Source organism: Embiotoca jacksoni, unplaced genomic scaffold (assembly GCF_022577435.1).
Source record: "Embiotoca jacksoni isolate LCO1_2020_lvr unplaced genomic scaffold, fEmbJac1.0.p SCAF_5, whole genome shotgun sequence".
Taxonomy (NCBI): Eukaryota; Metazoa; Chordata; class Actinopteri; family Embiotocidae; genus Embiotoca; species Embiotoca jacksoni.
Window position 1 is genome coordinate 5,537,395 of NW_027185403.1, and position 16,627 is coordinate 5,554,021.

Sequence of the window (16,627 nt, forward strand, 5' to 3'; positions counted from 1 at the left end):
GTGCATGTTGACATTGACGGAGAGAAGCAGGTCGGCTCATATTCCAGCTCTAGGACCCGTTTTATCTGCTCTTAAATGCAAATAAATGTCTTTGACTGTAAAATCCTATGTCTTCAAGTGCCAGTTTATAAAGGTACACCAGAGTGAAACTAATATAACAGTTATAATGATGCATGTTATAATGTTAAGTTTTGATTGAAGCTGTTTGAGAAGCATCAAACTACTGTATTATTCAGAGGTGCTCATATTTTTGTCCACCCCATTTATGACAACCAGGGTGATGTAATTGGTCCCTTATGCTCAATGGTGATAAATCACCTTTGTTATAATCTAACCTCATTTCAGAGGCACCAGGGCATCACTGAGAAACACAATCATGTCCTTATTTTCACCCGATGGCAGCTATTTAAGATCCACCACTGCACTCACGAGTTTTAACAACAATCTGGATAGAAAGAGAAAATGGTCAGAACGATAGAAAACAATCACAGGACTGTAAAAACATTTCCCCGTTCCACAAACCCGACTAGCACCGTTCAAAACCACAAACCAACATTAGGCTTATTCAGCAATAATTTTAATTACTTTCATTATCCAAAAGTCACTTTATCTGGTCACTTTGACGCCTGTGTGTTTTTCAAAATATCGGTAGAACCGAGACACTTTTTTTCAATCTTTTTTGTGTGTCAGGAGAAATATACTTTACCCTTCCCAGTGAGGTATGTTGAATGTGTTTTGCTTTAAAAGGCCGATTCCCTCATATATGGAGATAACAAGCATAACACGGGAGGAAATGCAATTCATTTAGAGCTGAGCTGGGCCACGGTGTATCTGACTCAATACCGATTAGTGGTGCTTCAGGACCATCTTTAAATCAGAAGGGAGAAAGTACAAGTTATTCATAATGAGATAAAGAGGGCCAAGCACTTAGAACAGCTAAGTCATTTTAGAAATTTGTTTCACTTCATAACAAATGCAGCCTTAAGATCAAAAAATGGCAGACATGTAAGATACACAACAATCCTACAAAAAACAAAACCTGCAGATAATCTAGTCTCATGTCGCATGTTTGATATATTTCCCTGCTCCAAATGAATTCTCAGGACGGCACACCCATCGGCTTTGTTTACCTACCCAACACAGGAATGAGGTGCTGATTGTGCCAAGTGCAAAAAGTACAAATATACATAAAATTGTTATTCCCATCCAGGATCCAGTTTTACAAACAAGACTTAGAAAACCATCTGCCCAAAGTTAAGTTTGCCATCATAGAAGCAAAAACGTTTAAACAACATATCCAGCTTTAAGGAACGAGACTCTAATCATTGTCTGAACCTTCAGGAGGGTAAAATGTTAACGAGTCGTGAAAATCGTGGCCGTAAGGACGAAGTCTATAAACTCCAAACATCATAACCTGCATCTGGTTGGGGGACATCCCGCTGAACGTGACCGCCATGTCAGAGCAGCAGCCCTCCACGACATTAGTGGGGTTTTCCTTCATGCTGTCTGTTATCAGGCTGTTGACACTCTTGCTGTTGAACAGGCCCTTTCCGTGTGCATCTTCCCCGTTCTCCGCAAACACGCCTGTGAATTTGAGGCACACGGCCAGCTGCTTGTCTTCACTCAGCTTCCACAGGGCACGTCCTCTCTCCGGACATTTCTCTTCATCCTTGAACACGTGCACCAGCCTTTTCAGAGCCTCAAAGCTCAGAACGATGCCGCTGTCGTACGCCACGTACTCGAGCTCCCCTGACTTCATAGCGTGGCCCAGGTAGAAGGGTTCTTTCGGATCCTTCGTGAGTACAAGATACTTGAGATTCTCGATGATGGCAAACGTGGTGGGCTGTGCCACAAAGAACCAGCGCAGGTCGCCGGCATTCTCGTAGGCATGCACGAGAGCCTTACGCAGCCTCGCCCAGTCATCTTTTTCGTTCAGGTCCACCGCCTCGAGCGCCTTGGAGGTCTCCGACGTGTAAAACACAGGCTTGTCACAGTGTTTGCTCCAGGTGTCCATAGCAGTAGCCCAGTAAACAATGTTCTTGGGTTGGACCATGATGATGCAATAGACCTGGACTTGATTGCTCAACTCCTGCACCCGACTGTCAGGGAGGTGTTTTAGCTCATCTTTACTCAGGGCCTTGACATGATGGTGGTGATGGTCTTCTGTCCCGGACTCAGTGCTGGGATTGAAACTACTCAGGAGCGACAGCACCAAGCAGAAGAAGCCTCCCATGACCATCCCCTTCATGAAAGAGCTTCCCTCAGACAACATGATGGCAACAGACACTGGACAAGAGAGAAAATGTGGTACTGTAGGTTAAGAAATGTGAATAATTATATCATATTCAGAGCTGAGAAGATTTTCTGAACACATTATCAGTATAGCTACAGCCATGAGTCATTTCTTTTTAACCAAAATTGTGAGGATTTTTTTTGTCATTTGTGAATTTAAAAACACTTCCAAAAACGTATATATATATATTTTTTATTATTTGACATTAACTTGAGCTTCAGCAGAGCAATCAGTAAGGAAAACAAACTTTAGTTGCAACCTTTGTAATGTTTGTAAAGAACGCCTAGTTGGCAAACAATGCACAAAATGTGACGAGAAAAGAAGCAGGAAGCAGAAGCAGGAAGACCATTGTACAGACTGTCATGTCCTCATGTTTAGATTCGTGTAATTATCTCTTCATGGAAATTAGTGGAAGACGAGATGCCCATATTTGGCAGGGGGCGAGAGGGTCATCCTCCCAAGAAAATGTTATGTTCTTCATCTAAATATATGTCATCTCACGTCATTTTTGTATCATTAATATGAACTTGATCTGTGTAAAACTTTCCAAAAATGTCGAAAAGGTACATTAAAGAAGAAATAAACAACATCCTAACAAGCTTAAAGACAAAAGTTGCTAAAGAAGTCTTATATAAGTACTATAACATACGAAAAGTCATGTAGGGGAAGTTTTGATGATCTCTACAATGACTTTTGCATTCATTCATCTTAGGTGGTCCCCAAAGCAGCTTGTGTACTGCACCTAAACATTATTTACTTTTTTTTTTTTTTTAAATTTTTTTTTTAAATCCCAAATTGTCAGGTTTATGTCGCGCAGCTTTTAGTTCCTGAGTGTAAATAAACACAACTCCGCGTGTTATTGTCAAAAGTGTTGAGAACAATTTCGCAGCTGACAGTTTTAATGAGGCCTCCGGGACATCCGTCAGTCCGAACAGGTGTCTTTTGCGTCCACCTGTAAAGTAGCAGCTGTAAGTAGCTAGCACTAACCTCAGGTAACTTTATAACACTGTACCTAGCTGTTAGCTTCCTGTCTTCATCATGTTACACTGCGCGGCTAACTCCGGAAATCTTGTTTAGCGACATAAATACGATAAATAAATCATATTTAACACACCTGGCTGAGTTAGTGCTCCTTCGTTGCCTGTCTTTCAGCTCCCACTGTTCCTATTTGGTCAGATTCCCTGACGTCCAGGACCTGTTCTTCTTCCTCTTCCGCCTATTCTTCTTCTTCTTTTTCGAGGAATACTGGCAGCTATTAGCCCAGCTGTTGCAACACCGCCACCGTCCGGCGAGAGTAAAGCATTACCCAGGCCGTTTGTCTCTGCTGTTTTTTTTTTTGTTTTTTTAAAGAATTCTTTGCTGAAGCTGGAGACATTTCAAAGCGTCAAATGACCTTTACCTCCATAATGAGCGTCTTAGAAAGCGGTTCAATATTAATAATAGTATAACATAGTTGTGCTGCAACAATTAATTCGATTAATTAGGCCAGTTGATCCAGCAAAAAAAATATTGCCAATTGTTTTAATAATTTTTCTTATCATTTGGGTCATTTTGTTATTGAAATATTAAAATCCTCTGATTCCAGCTTCTTAAATGTGATCATTTTCTAGTTCCTTTGGTCCTCTATGCATATCGAACTACGTAGCTTTTGGTTGTTGACTGTTGTTTAGGACTTTTTGGGTTGCACCTTGGGCATTGAGAAACAACGGTCAACATTTTTCATCATGTTCTGACATTTTGAGGAGCAAACAGTTAATTGAAAAAAATAATCAACAGATTATTCAATGGTGAAAATAATTGGTAATTGCATCCTTGGGACATAGTAATTGTACTTATTCACCACTTAGTTGCTTGACTATTATCTTAAGGTTTTGATTTATTTATGTTTCTTCTATCTCATATATCATATATCATATCTGATATCAGGGTTAACTGTATTACACAATTTTAAAAGTAACTCGTAACTAAAGCTGTCAGACAAATGTAGTGTAGTGAAAAGTGAAGGTATAAAGTTGCATAAGATGGAAATAGAAAAGTGAAGTGCAGGTACCTTACATATAGCTTTATCTTGCACCACCCTGTATATATCACTAATTCAAAGGAGAAAAATAAAAGATTAAGCATGATTTTGCTTACTGTGTTTGGTTTGCTCGTTCCATCCAGAAGGTGACGACAACGCAACACGATTTCTCTTCAGCCTGAAATGGTTTGTGTGAAATATTGATAGACGATGACAATGATAAAATAAGAAATCCATTTCAGTGACTGAATGTTCAGACACACTGTAATCTGCTATACTTAATTTATAATAATTAGTAATATCATTGTGTAATTATTTATCAGCAGTAAATCTGTTCCTTAACGGCATTATCAGAGCCGCTGAAAGTAGTGCACATGCGTTATAATTCATACGCTGTGATGTGTGCTGTGAGTTGTTCAAGGCTGATGCGTCATGTGACGAGTGGTAGCTGATCTTATTGTAAACAAATTGCAGAAACAATTGCAGCATAAATTTATCTTACCGTAGTGCATATTTGTTACAGTTTCAGTATGTTAGATTGAATTTGGACACACTTCCACAGAAGCCTTCAGACAAACATCATAAAGCAGATAGATTCAGCAGAAAGTGTCTGCTTGAATTTAATGATTGGGAAAACACAAAAAGGTTGTGTCTGTCATGTGTAATATTTTTCAAATTTTGCTTGTAATGGAGTATTTTTATACTGCTGTATTAACTTGAAATTCCCCATTGTATGTCACTGTGTCTTTACTCTTTCAGAATTTGTCCATTTGTTTGAATGACCTAAAAACTAAACTCTGCCCTGTCTGTGCCTGTTTTCTTTGACTGCTCAGCAGCCAAATGCATCAAATGTTGTTGTTTTCAGCAGCAATCTCATACGGGGAGACAATAAATCACCTGATACTAGGTACGCTCATCTGAAGAGCATTAGTGACCTTTCAGTTTGACAAAAAGCCCTGCGGCCCAAAGCCTCCTTTAGCAGCTGAAAACTTGGTTTTATTCTTTTTAGGTTTTTGAAACAGTTAGGTTTGACTTTGTTCTTATATTTTAAGGCTCAATGAATAGGAAAAAATATATTAACAATTAAAGAAAAACACCATTGGACACTTTCTTTACAATTTCTTCTTCAAAAAATGTCAAACTTAGATTGTGTCTTCATCAGGAACAGGTAAATGTGGACATAGTATAGAGTCATAGTCAGGGTTTGGAAAAATGTTTCTCTGAAAGCATCAGGATCTGACCTCTGTGTATCTCCTTGGCTGTTTGTCTGGAACATTCGCTTCAGTCAAACCTTTGCACCGCTCTGCACATTTGTATGTTTTACTTAATATGATTTTGTGGCATAGATTTAGGGATGTCAGTCTGTCACCCTGTTTGATCCATCACTTCCATTGAAAATGAAATATTTCAACAACTTTTTAATGAATTGACGTGATATTTGGTAAAGATCTGCATGGTGCCCAAATGATGAATCCTCCTGACATTGGAGATTTTCTGACTTGTCCTGTAGTGCCACCAGAGGGTTTACATTTTTAGTTTGCAGTAAAACAGCTATGGGCCGTGATGAAATTTGGTTCAGATATAAAGTTGTATAAACTGGAATTACTCACAGTCTGTTGTCCACACAGACAAAAAGCACAGGAACAAAGCATATTTACTATACAACCCATGACTAACAAAACATATAACGTATTCACCACAGTGTGACCTCCAGTCATAACCGATGGCCTCAGAAATGTTAGTCATCCGACATGAAATGAGACCTGCAGTGACACTCTTCCACTGGCTCTGTGATCTCAGACATGAGTGATGGCACGTTTGAACAACCCATCACACAGAAATGGTGTCAAACACAAACCATCAGGGCTCCTCTGGACAGCCGCTGATTACTGCTGCAGAGTAAACATTTGTTTGGCTGCTCTGTACAAGCACAGATAGGCCTCGGCTAAATTGACAGGGTCTCCTAAATTGTGTCTATGACGCCTGATCCATCGCGTCAAAACCATTAAGAAAGAGACTGGGTGTGATGATAATGTATTGATCAGATCGTGATGGATGGCCGCTGAGGATATATAAGTGAAACTCTCGGCCGATTTGAGGAATAGTCCAAATCTGGTGGTCATCGTGGAGACACCATGCTGTCTGTAGCTCTGCTTTACCTTGTAGCTGTGATTTGTTCTGCAACATGGACGCATGCTCTGCCCCTGTACCCCGAGCCCAACCTGGAGCCACAGGCAGGTGAGATTCTTTTTAGACTGTTTTCTGCTTTCAATATCACTTTTCTTTAATCTTATTTAGTGTTAAAATACTTTGGATAGATTTTACATTTCAGAACTTTGCTCCGCGCCGCAGTTTAGCGTGTTTTCAATTTCAAGCTGTGCCAGACAACATAAACTCAACCAAATTATGTTCATATTATTGATAAATATCCTTTAAATGGATAAATTTTGATCATAATCTCAGTATATTCTCTTGAAAACTGCTTTTTGCCATTCAAAATCCAAAACTAAAAGAGAAAGTTGTTTCATCTTGACAGATTTCATTCAAAAATTAGTCTCAGAAGTGGAGAGTGGAGCCAACGTCGCTGCTGAGGGGGAGCAGAGAGAGGCGAGTAATCTGTATCCTCTACTGATGCAGCCGCACAATGGAGCGAGAGACTCCTGGAATAAAGGTAAAAACTACATGAATCACTTACAGCACAAAAACAAATCAGTCAAATGTGACGGTAATAATAACCTTGTTTCCATTCTGATTGAATGTTTTTCTTCAGGGGCCAAAGATTCAGAGCAACAGGATAGATTTGCAAACATGGTAAGGCTGACGATCAACGTCTCTGTACATTATCTCAACAAAGAAATAATGTATCACTATACTGTATTAAAAAAGTATAAATCTTTTCAAAGTAAGAAGTTCATAAAAGAACAGACAAAAAAGAAAACATTAAAACAGGAGGTATGACTGTCATTAATGAAGAATCGCATGTTTATAAAAATGTGTTTTTAGTGGAAATTAAAGGAAGTCAATGAGGTCATAAGATTAAGCTTCTCCTTTAGTTTTATGATCAGGGGGCTTAATAGCAAAATCTAATTGCAGGATTGAAGTTCAGGTACATTTAGGCCAAAAAGTTCATAATTATGTGATTGATTTCGGAGTAGTACCTTAAAATCACCTGAGAGTTGATTTGTAACAGTTAAAACTCAGGCTGCAGCATCCTGTTGTGCACATGGACGAACCATCTGCATCTACCGTCATCGTGTTGCTCATTTTTAGGTGGATGACTTCAAAGAGGTCGTCCTGAAGCTGGCAGCGGCCGACAAGCTTCGTTCTCAGGGTTTTGTCAGATCAGAGCAGAGCCTGCCAAAAACAAACAAAAGAGGTGAGAGACTCTGATTATTTTCTGTCAAGCACATTTCACACCTGCTCAACCAGCAGTTCAGATCACATTACAGTGTCGTGACATGATATCTGAGCTGATGTTATCATGATGAAGTGTTCTAATCAAAAGGATGTTTCACTTCGGCTTGTGCCATTTAAAGTGCAGACAGATTACTTAAATCTGAACAGCCAGAGAGGGAAGCAGAAAGTAGAAGTCTTGTAACTGATATTGACATCTTTCTTAAGGAGAAATAAATGTATGGCTATAAACCTCTGCAGAAGAATAAGAAAACGGTGCCTCATTTTAAATTCTTTTAATGTGTGAAGACTTCGCTTATGAGCTACAGACTTTAATTCATCCCACAGTTTGGCATTTATAAAAACATTAACATTTAACAACGAGTGTAATGCAGCTGCAAGCTAATATAAGCATATAAGCAAAAGCATTTAAAAAAAAATAATAATATGTAGTTCTATAATTTTAATGTTAGCCTCTATAACTTCTCCTGTGAAGTGTGTTTTATTATACTGTCATTGTTACACATCAGCCTCAAATTATTATTGCTATGGTTGTTAATTAATAACTTAAGAAACATATCTGTTTACAATGATATCATAGTGTGTGCCGCAAACTAAAAACACACCTCTTCTGACTTTACCTTGAATAGTAGCACTTAAAATGGCACTTACTCATAGCACTTTCAAGTTTGGCTATCTTGAAGAAAATTGCACTTTCTTGATTGTTGTTGTTCTGAATTTGTACCCTCATGGTTGAAATGCACTTATTGTAAGTCGCTTTGGATAAAAGCGTCAGCTAAATGAAATGTAATGTGAAAGCCTGTCCTTGGAGCTATGCTTTCGAAAAACAAGGAGAAGCCTGTATGCATGTTATAAGCATAATATAAACACTTAAATACAGAGAAACAGATCAATAATATTAGGAAAATATCAAAGGAAATATTAGGTTTAATAGCTTCAAGGACTTCATTGTAAAAAGTGCTTGACTTCTCTCTCTGATGTCCTGACAGCATGTTTCTGGAAATACTGTGTGACCAACTAAAGCACAGCAGCAGGACATTTGGTGGGATGTTAGTGTGGCACCGTTGGAAACTCTCACTCTCCATCGTCATTTTTGTTTCCCATCAAACTGCATATTTATCGTCTATACTGGATCAACAGAAGATATATTTTTGAAGCTGTAAAATGGTCTTTTTTTGTGGCTGAAAATAAACTTGAATGTTAGAAATGCCATCGAAGTGATTTGGTTTTAGTTGTGATATTTCAAAGTATCTATGTTTATAATGTTTACTGTATGAGAAGTAAAGAAAGATCGATGCAATTCAGGATTAAGAACAGACACATGCACATAAACCACATAAAAATCCAGATTATGACAAATAAATTTGATTTTGTTTATTAGTGTGACAGTGGGACAACCAAACTCTACTTGTGTATGGTAAGATACAGGAGAGTATTTCATAGTTTGCATAAAAATTAACTGTTTACACTATCACCATCATACATACTCTAATGTTGGTGTTTTGATTTGAAAAAGCATGGGAAAATATCTGTATTTACACTATAAACAAAAACTTCTGCTAATAATAACAATCAACAATCAATTGCACATTTGGCCTTTTCTTTTGTCTGTGAGTCACTTTACACTCAGTGTCCACTTTATTGTGTGCTGTATACTGCAGTTCTACACAATTGTTGTGACATAAAGTCTACTTATATGATGTCTATAATGTTCAGATTTTGCTGATGATGAGATATATTAATTCTGTTATACCCTGTACGTTTTTCCAGTGAGGACATAGTAATTCCACTGGACTGCATCATATTCATACGTGTTTCTAATATTCTGACACTCTCAAAGACAAAAATCCCTTCTCACTATAAGAAAGTCCAGTGCAACTCTGCTTTTAACGATGACTTGTAAATAATAAACATATATGGTAATTTAACTGACATATTTTTGACAATGTCACAAAAACCTGAACATTATGAGCTTTTCAAAGCCAGATGTTATTGGTGAGGCTGTTGTATTAGACTTCATTAGATTGTACAGGTGTACCTAATAAAGTGGCCACGGAGTGTAGATGAACAGTCAGTACATACAACCAATAAAGCATTTTACTTTGTCATGTCCCCGAGTCCGACTGCAACCTCACCTCAAGGTTTTTAAGGTGGAATAAATTGTCGGGGTTGTTGACTCAGTTAATTCTTGTGTGTAGCGCCCCCTACAGATCACCATGATTACACTTGATAAATACAGGAAATCATTATATAGACAGAATGAAAATTTAGCTCCTCCTGTTGGCCACGCTGACGTAAGCCTTCTCAATCTCAATGTTGGCTGGACATGTCTGTTTGAATTCCTCTCTCTCGTAGGCGTTTTGAAGGTATCTCCACACGCCTGTGAAATGAGCAGGAATGTCGAGGTCACAGTATTTCTTGGCAGCGACCTGAAATAAACGCAAAGGAAAATCAAAACTGGGCATTTTGAGAAACACAGATTTCACCAGGTAGCCTACGTAAAGATCAGAGGTGAAAGAAGCCCTGACATCAATTAACTGAGTAAAAGAACCAATAAAGGAATGTAATTACAAGTCAGAGTAAAATGTCAATAGATATTACTTTATATTACATACTGTTTAATGCATTGCACATCCATACAACAAATTTATGCTCATTATAGGCCTGTAAAATCCTGATATGTGAACTAACTAGTTACTACGGTGGTCAAATAACTGCATTGGATTAAAACAAATTATAATATTTCTCTGATATAAACACCACAAAACTTAAGTAAACTGTAAATATACTCCTGCAAGTCAGAGTCCTGCATTGAAACTCATCAAAGTGTACATATAATCAAAAGTAAGAATGCAGAAAATTGCTCTCGTGACTGAGATATTATTTCATGTATTTATGTACTTTATATTACATTACATTTATGTTACATTATTACATTTCTATTCCAGATGCATTGACGTGTTAACAGCATGTCACTGGTTTATCTGGTCGAGGAAGAGCTTGTTTGAACTGTTTTATTTATACTTTGGTTGTGAAATCCGGTGGTTTCCAGCCAAGGTGTCGGGCTTCTTCAAGGAGTTTCAAGATAAATTCAAAGGATTGTGAGTTGATTAATAGTGTAGGAAAAAAGAAGTCAAGTTCTGCTACAAAAATTCCTTTTTAGACTTTACTCCAGTCATTGCTTTGTTGGGGAAATGTTGGAGAATTGTGTCTCTTTGGGCCTTTATCTGTTTAAATGAAACCATGTGAGAATTTAGAGATGAAAGCTCTCTGGAGTGGAACTGCTTACACCTCAGAAATCAAAGAGGTTGTAAACCACTGGTTTAATCTGTAATATTGCATTATATTTTCTTCGTTTAACATTATTAGCATGTAAAATCTTAATTAGAGATGTAATGCAGATGTAATGAGATGTAACGGTTCATTATACGTCGTGGAGTCTGTAGCTGTAAAACATTTCTCTCTGAAACATCTGAAATGTGGCGATTATCTCAAAACTTAAGTAAAAGTACTTGGTATTTTACACTACTGCTAAATATTCACGTGTGTCTGTCTGTCCTTCAGGCCCCTCAACAGCTAAGTGATGACATTTTTCACAGGTCTTCTTTTAATCCAGTTTAGATGATCATGTGATTGATTTTTTTTTACCTCCTACCTCTGAGCACACATCCTCATTTTCAGGCCGCTCATACAACTAAAACAACAATAACACGACTGTCTCACCCTGATAACGTGCAGTTTGGGCAGCAGGTTGCAGTCAGCTAAGGTGAGGCGGTTGCCGTCCAGAAACTTCCTCTCGGAGACGGTGACGGTTTCTGTTGAGTTGTGGTTGATCTCCTCGGGGAGTGGGGAGTTCAGGTAGTCGTCCAGACGCTTAAACTCCTGCAGCAGTTTTTTCTTCTGGCCTGGAGAGTCAGAAACACAAAGACATGTTGTACTTTATTCTCTAAGTAACAGTGTTGATGTACCTTATGGTGATAAGGTAAATGAACTTAAATACAGTTTTGAGGTACTTGTACTTAACCTGAGTGCTTCCATTTATACATTTTATACAGTACTTTTTTCACCCACTGACTTATAAGATATAATGGTTTGCAATAGTTTTACCATACAGAATATAGTGTAGGTAAAGATTAATTTCATCTCAACCAGCTGCTACATAAAATACTTCATGATGTATCACTATTAATAATCTAATAATGTAATATGTAGGTTATAATTGAAGTACTTGTACTTTTGATCAGTGTTGGAATGAATATTCAGATCCGTCAGTGAAGTAAAAGTATTAATATCGTAGTTTAAATTTCAAAATAAAATTACATACTTTACAGAGCGGTACTGTAACAAATATCACACCACTAAGTCATAACTGTTGAAACAGTAACATGTAAGCAGCATTTCAGTTTAATGGTTGACAAGCTAATTTGAATTACTTTATATACTACTGCTTCATCTCTCTTTAGAGGTGGATCACACAGGATAAAATCTAAATCTACACAGTAACTATCGCTCCTACATAAATTTACTGAATAAAGTTGCATATACTGGACATATTTAACTAAAGTACAAAAACCGCGACATCGTATTAATGGGCAGGTATTTTATGAGCTGTTACGTGATTCATAGATTAAAGGAAACCAAACTTACAGGCGTTATTCGGGCTGTTCTTGATGAAAGCAGAGAACCTTGCGAAAATGTCAGCACCCACGTCAAAGGACTCATTGTTCAGCGGGCTGAGATGAGGGTACCTGCGGGGGAGAGAAGAAAGGAGAAGCCTGGGAGTACACTTGTTCGGTGAGAGTATATCACACTTCAGTGGTATGTGTGTAATGGTTAAGCGCAGCAGTACCTGGGAGGGCCCAGTGTTTGTTCAAGAAATTCCTCGATTCTGATGAAGTCTGTTTTGAGGGTGCCGTTGTAGAGGAGGAAAGGAGGATTGGTGCCAGGAGCGAGGTCCTTCAGCTCAGCTGGCTTCCTGCAGAGGACACAGAGAAAGGAAGACATGGAGGGAGAGAGTTTGTCTTACGTCTGTTCAATGCTGCATTTAGACTGTCAGAACTGAGAACGTGTCGGTGAAAAACAAACGTGGTGCCTCTGGATGAAGGATTTCAACTCTGGCTGTTGGTTCAGTTATGAAAATACACATTGCTGGGAGTGGCCGCCTGTTCAAAAGGCCTGTTGTGTGTGTTCTGAATCACTCAACTATCAGCATCCTTTCAAAGTTTCCTGATCTTATTTGCTTGTCGGTAATGACCCTGAGAAATTCACACAATAAAGCCTCAATTAAAGAAAGTGTTGGTTGGAGGGTGACACAGAGCTCCTTGTACACTTTGGCTTTTGTGGTCTCCTCCCTCCAACTTCTGCACAACAGAATCCGCAACACAGCTATTGACGAGTGAGAAGTGGTTTGGATTACAGAAAACAACTTCTCAATTTCTCTCTGGTTTGTGTCTTAATGCCGTTCTGTGTGAAAGTCCCCACGACCAGATGCTCAGGAAGTGTGTTTGCCAGTGGAGGGGTGCTTACTTCCTCATATCAACAGTGGTCACTGTGAACTTGACTCCTTTCAGCCACAGTACCATGAAGAGCCTCTGGCAGAAGGGGCAGTTCCCCACGTTCTCGCCGTCATGTCCAGCCTGAAAAACACAAGAGACAGGGTTAAAAATGCAGTTTTATGAGTCGCAAATGTTTCATCTCCTCTGCTGTTTAAAAAGTGTTTTTGGAAGTGAAAGGCGTGTTTGGGATATTTCCTCTGTGTGGGGGGGAAAAGCAGCTCAGTGTGTTGTGGCGGAAAAGAACAGACGTCACATTTGGTCTTCTCCTCCAGCCACCTCAAACCCCGACAACACCGTCTAGTTAAAGCCCCACTTATCATCAGCATATTAGTGTTAATGCAATAATGGGCCATTTTTTGGAAATGATTTGCTTTCTTGACAAGACTTGGGTGAGAAAAATGATCAAACTCTCATGCGTGTCTGGCAAATAGGAATAAAGGCAGCAGCTGGTCAGCTTAGCGTCGCACAAAGACTTAAAACAATGAGAAACAGCTGTGAAAGGTGAAAAGGTAACTAGGATCTCTAAAGTTCATTATGTTGAACCTTTTTCAATCTGTACCAACAGTAAGGAGTAAAAATTATCATTTGTTGTTCTACGAGCATTAATGTGCCAAGTTATAAATGCACAGTGATTTTTTTTGGAGTCGTGTCATCCCTGTAAAACCACAATTTATAATTTTACACGTTTGTACAGATTAAATATATAAGATAGACATGTTAATAAGTGAGCTTCAGAGGTCTCAAGTCTTTATTCTAAGGTAAGCTGGCTGCTGGCTCCAGCTACATCAAATACACTTTTTTTTTTTGTACAGGAGCAGTACTAGAAGAAAGAAATCCTGATGCATGATTCAGAATTATGTGTTAAAGTGACTATTTGATACAGATGACGACATCTGAACGTGGGTGTAGGTAAAGTGGGTGTGCCTGGTTGGGGCTGGAGGCTTGTCACCCTCCGCGCCTCGCTCCTTCTGGGTGTGCCATGATAAGGTGGACTGTCTGCCTGTGGCCAGACTTCACTGATAACAACCTGCTGTGACCCGCAGCAGGGACACAAACACCTCTACATCTGCAGGACATCTGGAGGTGGCACCAATCAAGAGGAGAGTTGTCCTCTGATTGATGTTCCTCATAAGGCAACATGTGTAGATCTCTGCTCTTTGACAGTAACGAGGACTGTGTGACTGCCTGCACGTTTTCCCTCAGAAGGAGAGGATATAAAACAGGCAAACTGGGAGACCTTTCATGTTTAACACAGCACATTGTTTTGACAATGAATCCAGGTGTAAGTTATAAGTGAAACTGAAAAGACATGACCGACCTTAATGAACAACTCAATGCTTGGATCCTTGTCCGAGTTCTGCCGAAGTGCCATGTTGACCCCAAAAAACTTTGTATTCACTTTTTAAAAGTCCAAGTTGTTGCTCCAGTCAAAGCTTCTCCTTCAGTCAGTGGTTTTGTGCTCCCCAAAAATCCACGAAGCAGGAGAGAAGAAGCTGATAACAGAGCCCTTGAGAAAATGCTGCTCTGGTTTCTAGTGTGTTTTTGTGGTCAGGGGTGTCAGGAGAGAGACCACACCTCACGGCTGCCACTGTTAGTCTGAGGGCTCCTTGGAGGCTATGCTCTGAGCATACTTTACAAGTCAGGGGAGGGGGAGGATCCAGAGATGGGTGGAGTACACGCTCTTATATACCCAGAGCCAAACTCTGAGGGGAGAGCTTAAAATAGGTCCATCTGGATATTGCAATATACAGGAAATGATAACACACAGTGACTCAAAACACACAAATTCGGACTAATTCGAGCCGTCATATTCCAACACTAAGAAATTCAGGAAAAGGGCTGAAGACATGTATGCACACGTACTGTGTACATACATGTCTTACTCTGTGTTGACAGACAGCAGGAGACAAAAGTCTAATTTTATTACAGAATATTAGTCAATGTTTTTGCTGTGATTACAGGAATATAAGATATAAAAGAAAAACTAAGGGAATAGCAGACAGAGTATTGTCGCTGATGGACAGTAATTAAGTATATTTACTTAAGTATTTTACTTAAGTGCACTTAAGAGTGCTATAATTAGTTTAAATATGATTTATTATCTTATGGTACATTTAGGTACTAACCAGTATAAAAATGCATTTGAATGATTTTATAAAAATGTCATATGTAGTTTAAGTGGCATGGCTTTAGGTCTGTCCACCACTTTAGACTAAACAACAATGTAGTGGATTACAGGGATATTCTTACAGTTTTATCCTCTGACTTTTCTTGCATCACTGGGTCAACATTTTAAGTTGTTATATATATCCAAATATTATAACCACTAATGACACTTCAATCTAAGCTGTATATTGTGCTTGTTTTGCTAAATGAGCACGTTAAAACACTTAAACTAACATTGTGCCCACAGCAAAAATTATTCCTGTGAAAAATGATGTTATCGTTTTCAGCATGTTAGCATTTAGCTTAAAACACTGCTGAACACATGGTTATCACGGTGCATCTGTTCCTACTTAACAGAGTAATGTAACACTGAGATAGCCAGTTCTGTTTATTTTTCCTGACATTCAGTACATTTTTCTGATATCATGTAAATATTTCTACCAGATCCAATTTCAAATGCCTGAATGGAGTATATTTACAGTGTTGCAGTTTTACTTTCACTTCAATAAAAGGTCTGATTATTCCTTCGATCATTCAGTGTAGTGTATAGTTTGCTGATACAGTGTTTTTCTACTATAGTATGGCAACAGGAGAGCTGTAGTTGGACTTGTCTCAATTCTTTAAAACAATGATGGGATATTTTGGGGAATATTTCTGAGGTAATTTGGTGGTGGGAATCCCCCCAGTGTTTTAGTCATGAAAAGGAAGCAGTTGGAGGTTCCTTCTGAGGTTCCACGACTTGTTTTGCATGAGTTGTGGCGCAAAGAAAGTTTGCAGAAATGTCAAATATTTATGTTTTACAGTAACTGGTATATTGATTTTTTTTTTTTTTTCAATTGAATGAAATATGTTTCATAAAGGTGATTAGTAATAACTAGTAAAGTTGTCTTGGAAGATAAATTAATTAATCTGACAATTAGCTTTCATCTCAAGACCACATGTCCTTGAAGAGAGGACTGAGGGCTCAGTTCAGTATGAGTGTTTGTTGTAATATAATACCATTTACTGTAAATAGGGAAGGGAAATTTTATGACAAAAACTCTTCGCTGCGGTGTAGACTTCCCTAAAGAATTAAGACAAATAACAAGGACGCAAGATTGTGAAATGTATCACGAGGAATTAAATACGAAAGTACACCAAAGGACACGGAGCTCTGTCCCATGAGCTTCAATTATCTGC

At 38.6% G+C, this 16,627-nt stretch overlaps 3 protein-coding genes across 3 annotated transcripts; 1 reads left to right on the forward strand and 2 right to left on the reverse strand.

Annotated features, from left to right (window-relative positions):
- Window positions 1-8: 8 nt before the first annotated feature.
- c1galt1c1 (C1GALT1-specific chaperone 1) lies at window positions 9-3,503 on the reverse strand. Its single transcript, XM_069170444.1, has 2 exons — window positions 3,408-3,503; window positions 9-2,286 (listed from the first exon to the last, which is right to left on the reverse strand). Exon 2 carries the CDS (start codon window positions 2,270-2,272, stop codon window positions 1,319-1,321), a length of 954 nt encoding a protein of 317 aa, XP_069026545.1. The 5' UTR covers window positions 2,273-2,286; window positions 3,408-3,503; the 3' UTR covers window positions 9-1,318.
- Window positions 3,504-6,448: 2,945 nt separating this feature from the next.
- Window positions 6,449-8,932, forward strand: urp1 (urotensin-related peptide 1). Its single transcript, XM_069171603.1, has 5 exons — window positions 6,449-6,551; window positions 6,850-6,984; window positions 7,084-7,124; window positions 7,584-7,689; window positions 8,717-8,932. The coding sequence occupies exons 1-5, from the start codon at window positions 6,449-6,451 to the stop codon at window positions 8,746-8,748; spliced, it is 417 nt and encodes a 138-aa protein (XP_069027704.1). The 3' UTR covers window positions 8,749-8,932.
- A 154-nt stretch (window positions 8,933-9,086) lies between these two features.
- On the reverse strand, window positions 9,087-14,918 carry clic2 (chloride intracellular channel 2). Its single transcript, XM_069171604.1, has 6 exons — window positions 14,601-14,918; window positions 13,254-13,363; window positions 12,577-12,702; window positions 12,375-12,475; window positions 11,451-11,632; window positions 9,087-10,156 (listed from the first exon to the last, which is right to left on the reverse strand). Exons 1-6 carry the CDS (start codon window positions 14,652-14,654, stop codon window positions 9,995-9,997), a joined length of 735 nt encoding a protein of 244 aa, XP_069027705.1. The 5' UTR covers window positions 14,655-14,918; the 3' UTR covers window positions 9,087-9,994.
- Between the last annotated feature and the right edge of the window lie 1,709 nt (window positions 14,919-16,627).

Excerpts from the sequence above, each read along its gene's own strand:
- clic2 (XM_069171604.1), bottom strand. The coding sequence starts at position 14,654 with ATGGCACTTCGGCAGAACTCGGACAAGGATCCAAGCATTGAGTTGTTC. Across the intron at positions 13,364-14,600 it reads GCATTGAGTTGTTCATTAAG|GCTGGACATGACGGCGAGAA; the intron begins GTCGGTCATGTC and ends TGTGTTTTTCAG. Across the intron at positions 11,633-12,374 it reads GAACAGCCCGAATAACGCCT|GCCAGAAGAAAAAACTGCTG; the intron begins GTAAGTTTGGTT and ends CTGACTCTCCAG.
- urp1 (XM_069171603.1), top strand. The coding sequence starts at position 6,449 with ATGCTGTCTGTAGCTCTGCTTTACCTTGTAGCTGTGATTTGTTCTGCA. Across the intron at positions 6,985-7,083 it reads GAGAGACTCCTGGAATAAAG|GGGCCAAAGATTCAGAGCAA; the intron begins GTAAAAACTACA and ends GTTTTTCTTCAG. Across the intron at positions 7,125-7,583 it reads AGGATAGATTTGCAAACATG|GTGGATGACTTCAAAGAGGT; the intron begins GTAAGGCTGACG and ends GCTCATTTTTAG.
- c1galt1c1 (XM_069170444.1), bottom strand. The coding sequence starts at position 2,272 with ATGTTGTCTGAGGGAAGCTCTTTCATGAAGGGGATGGTCATGGGAGGC.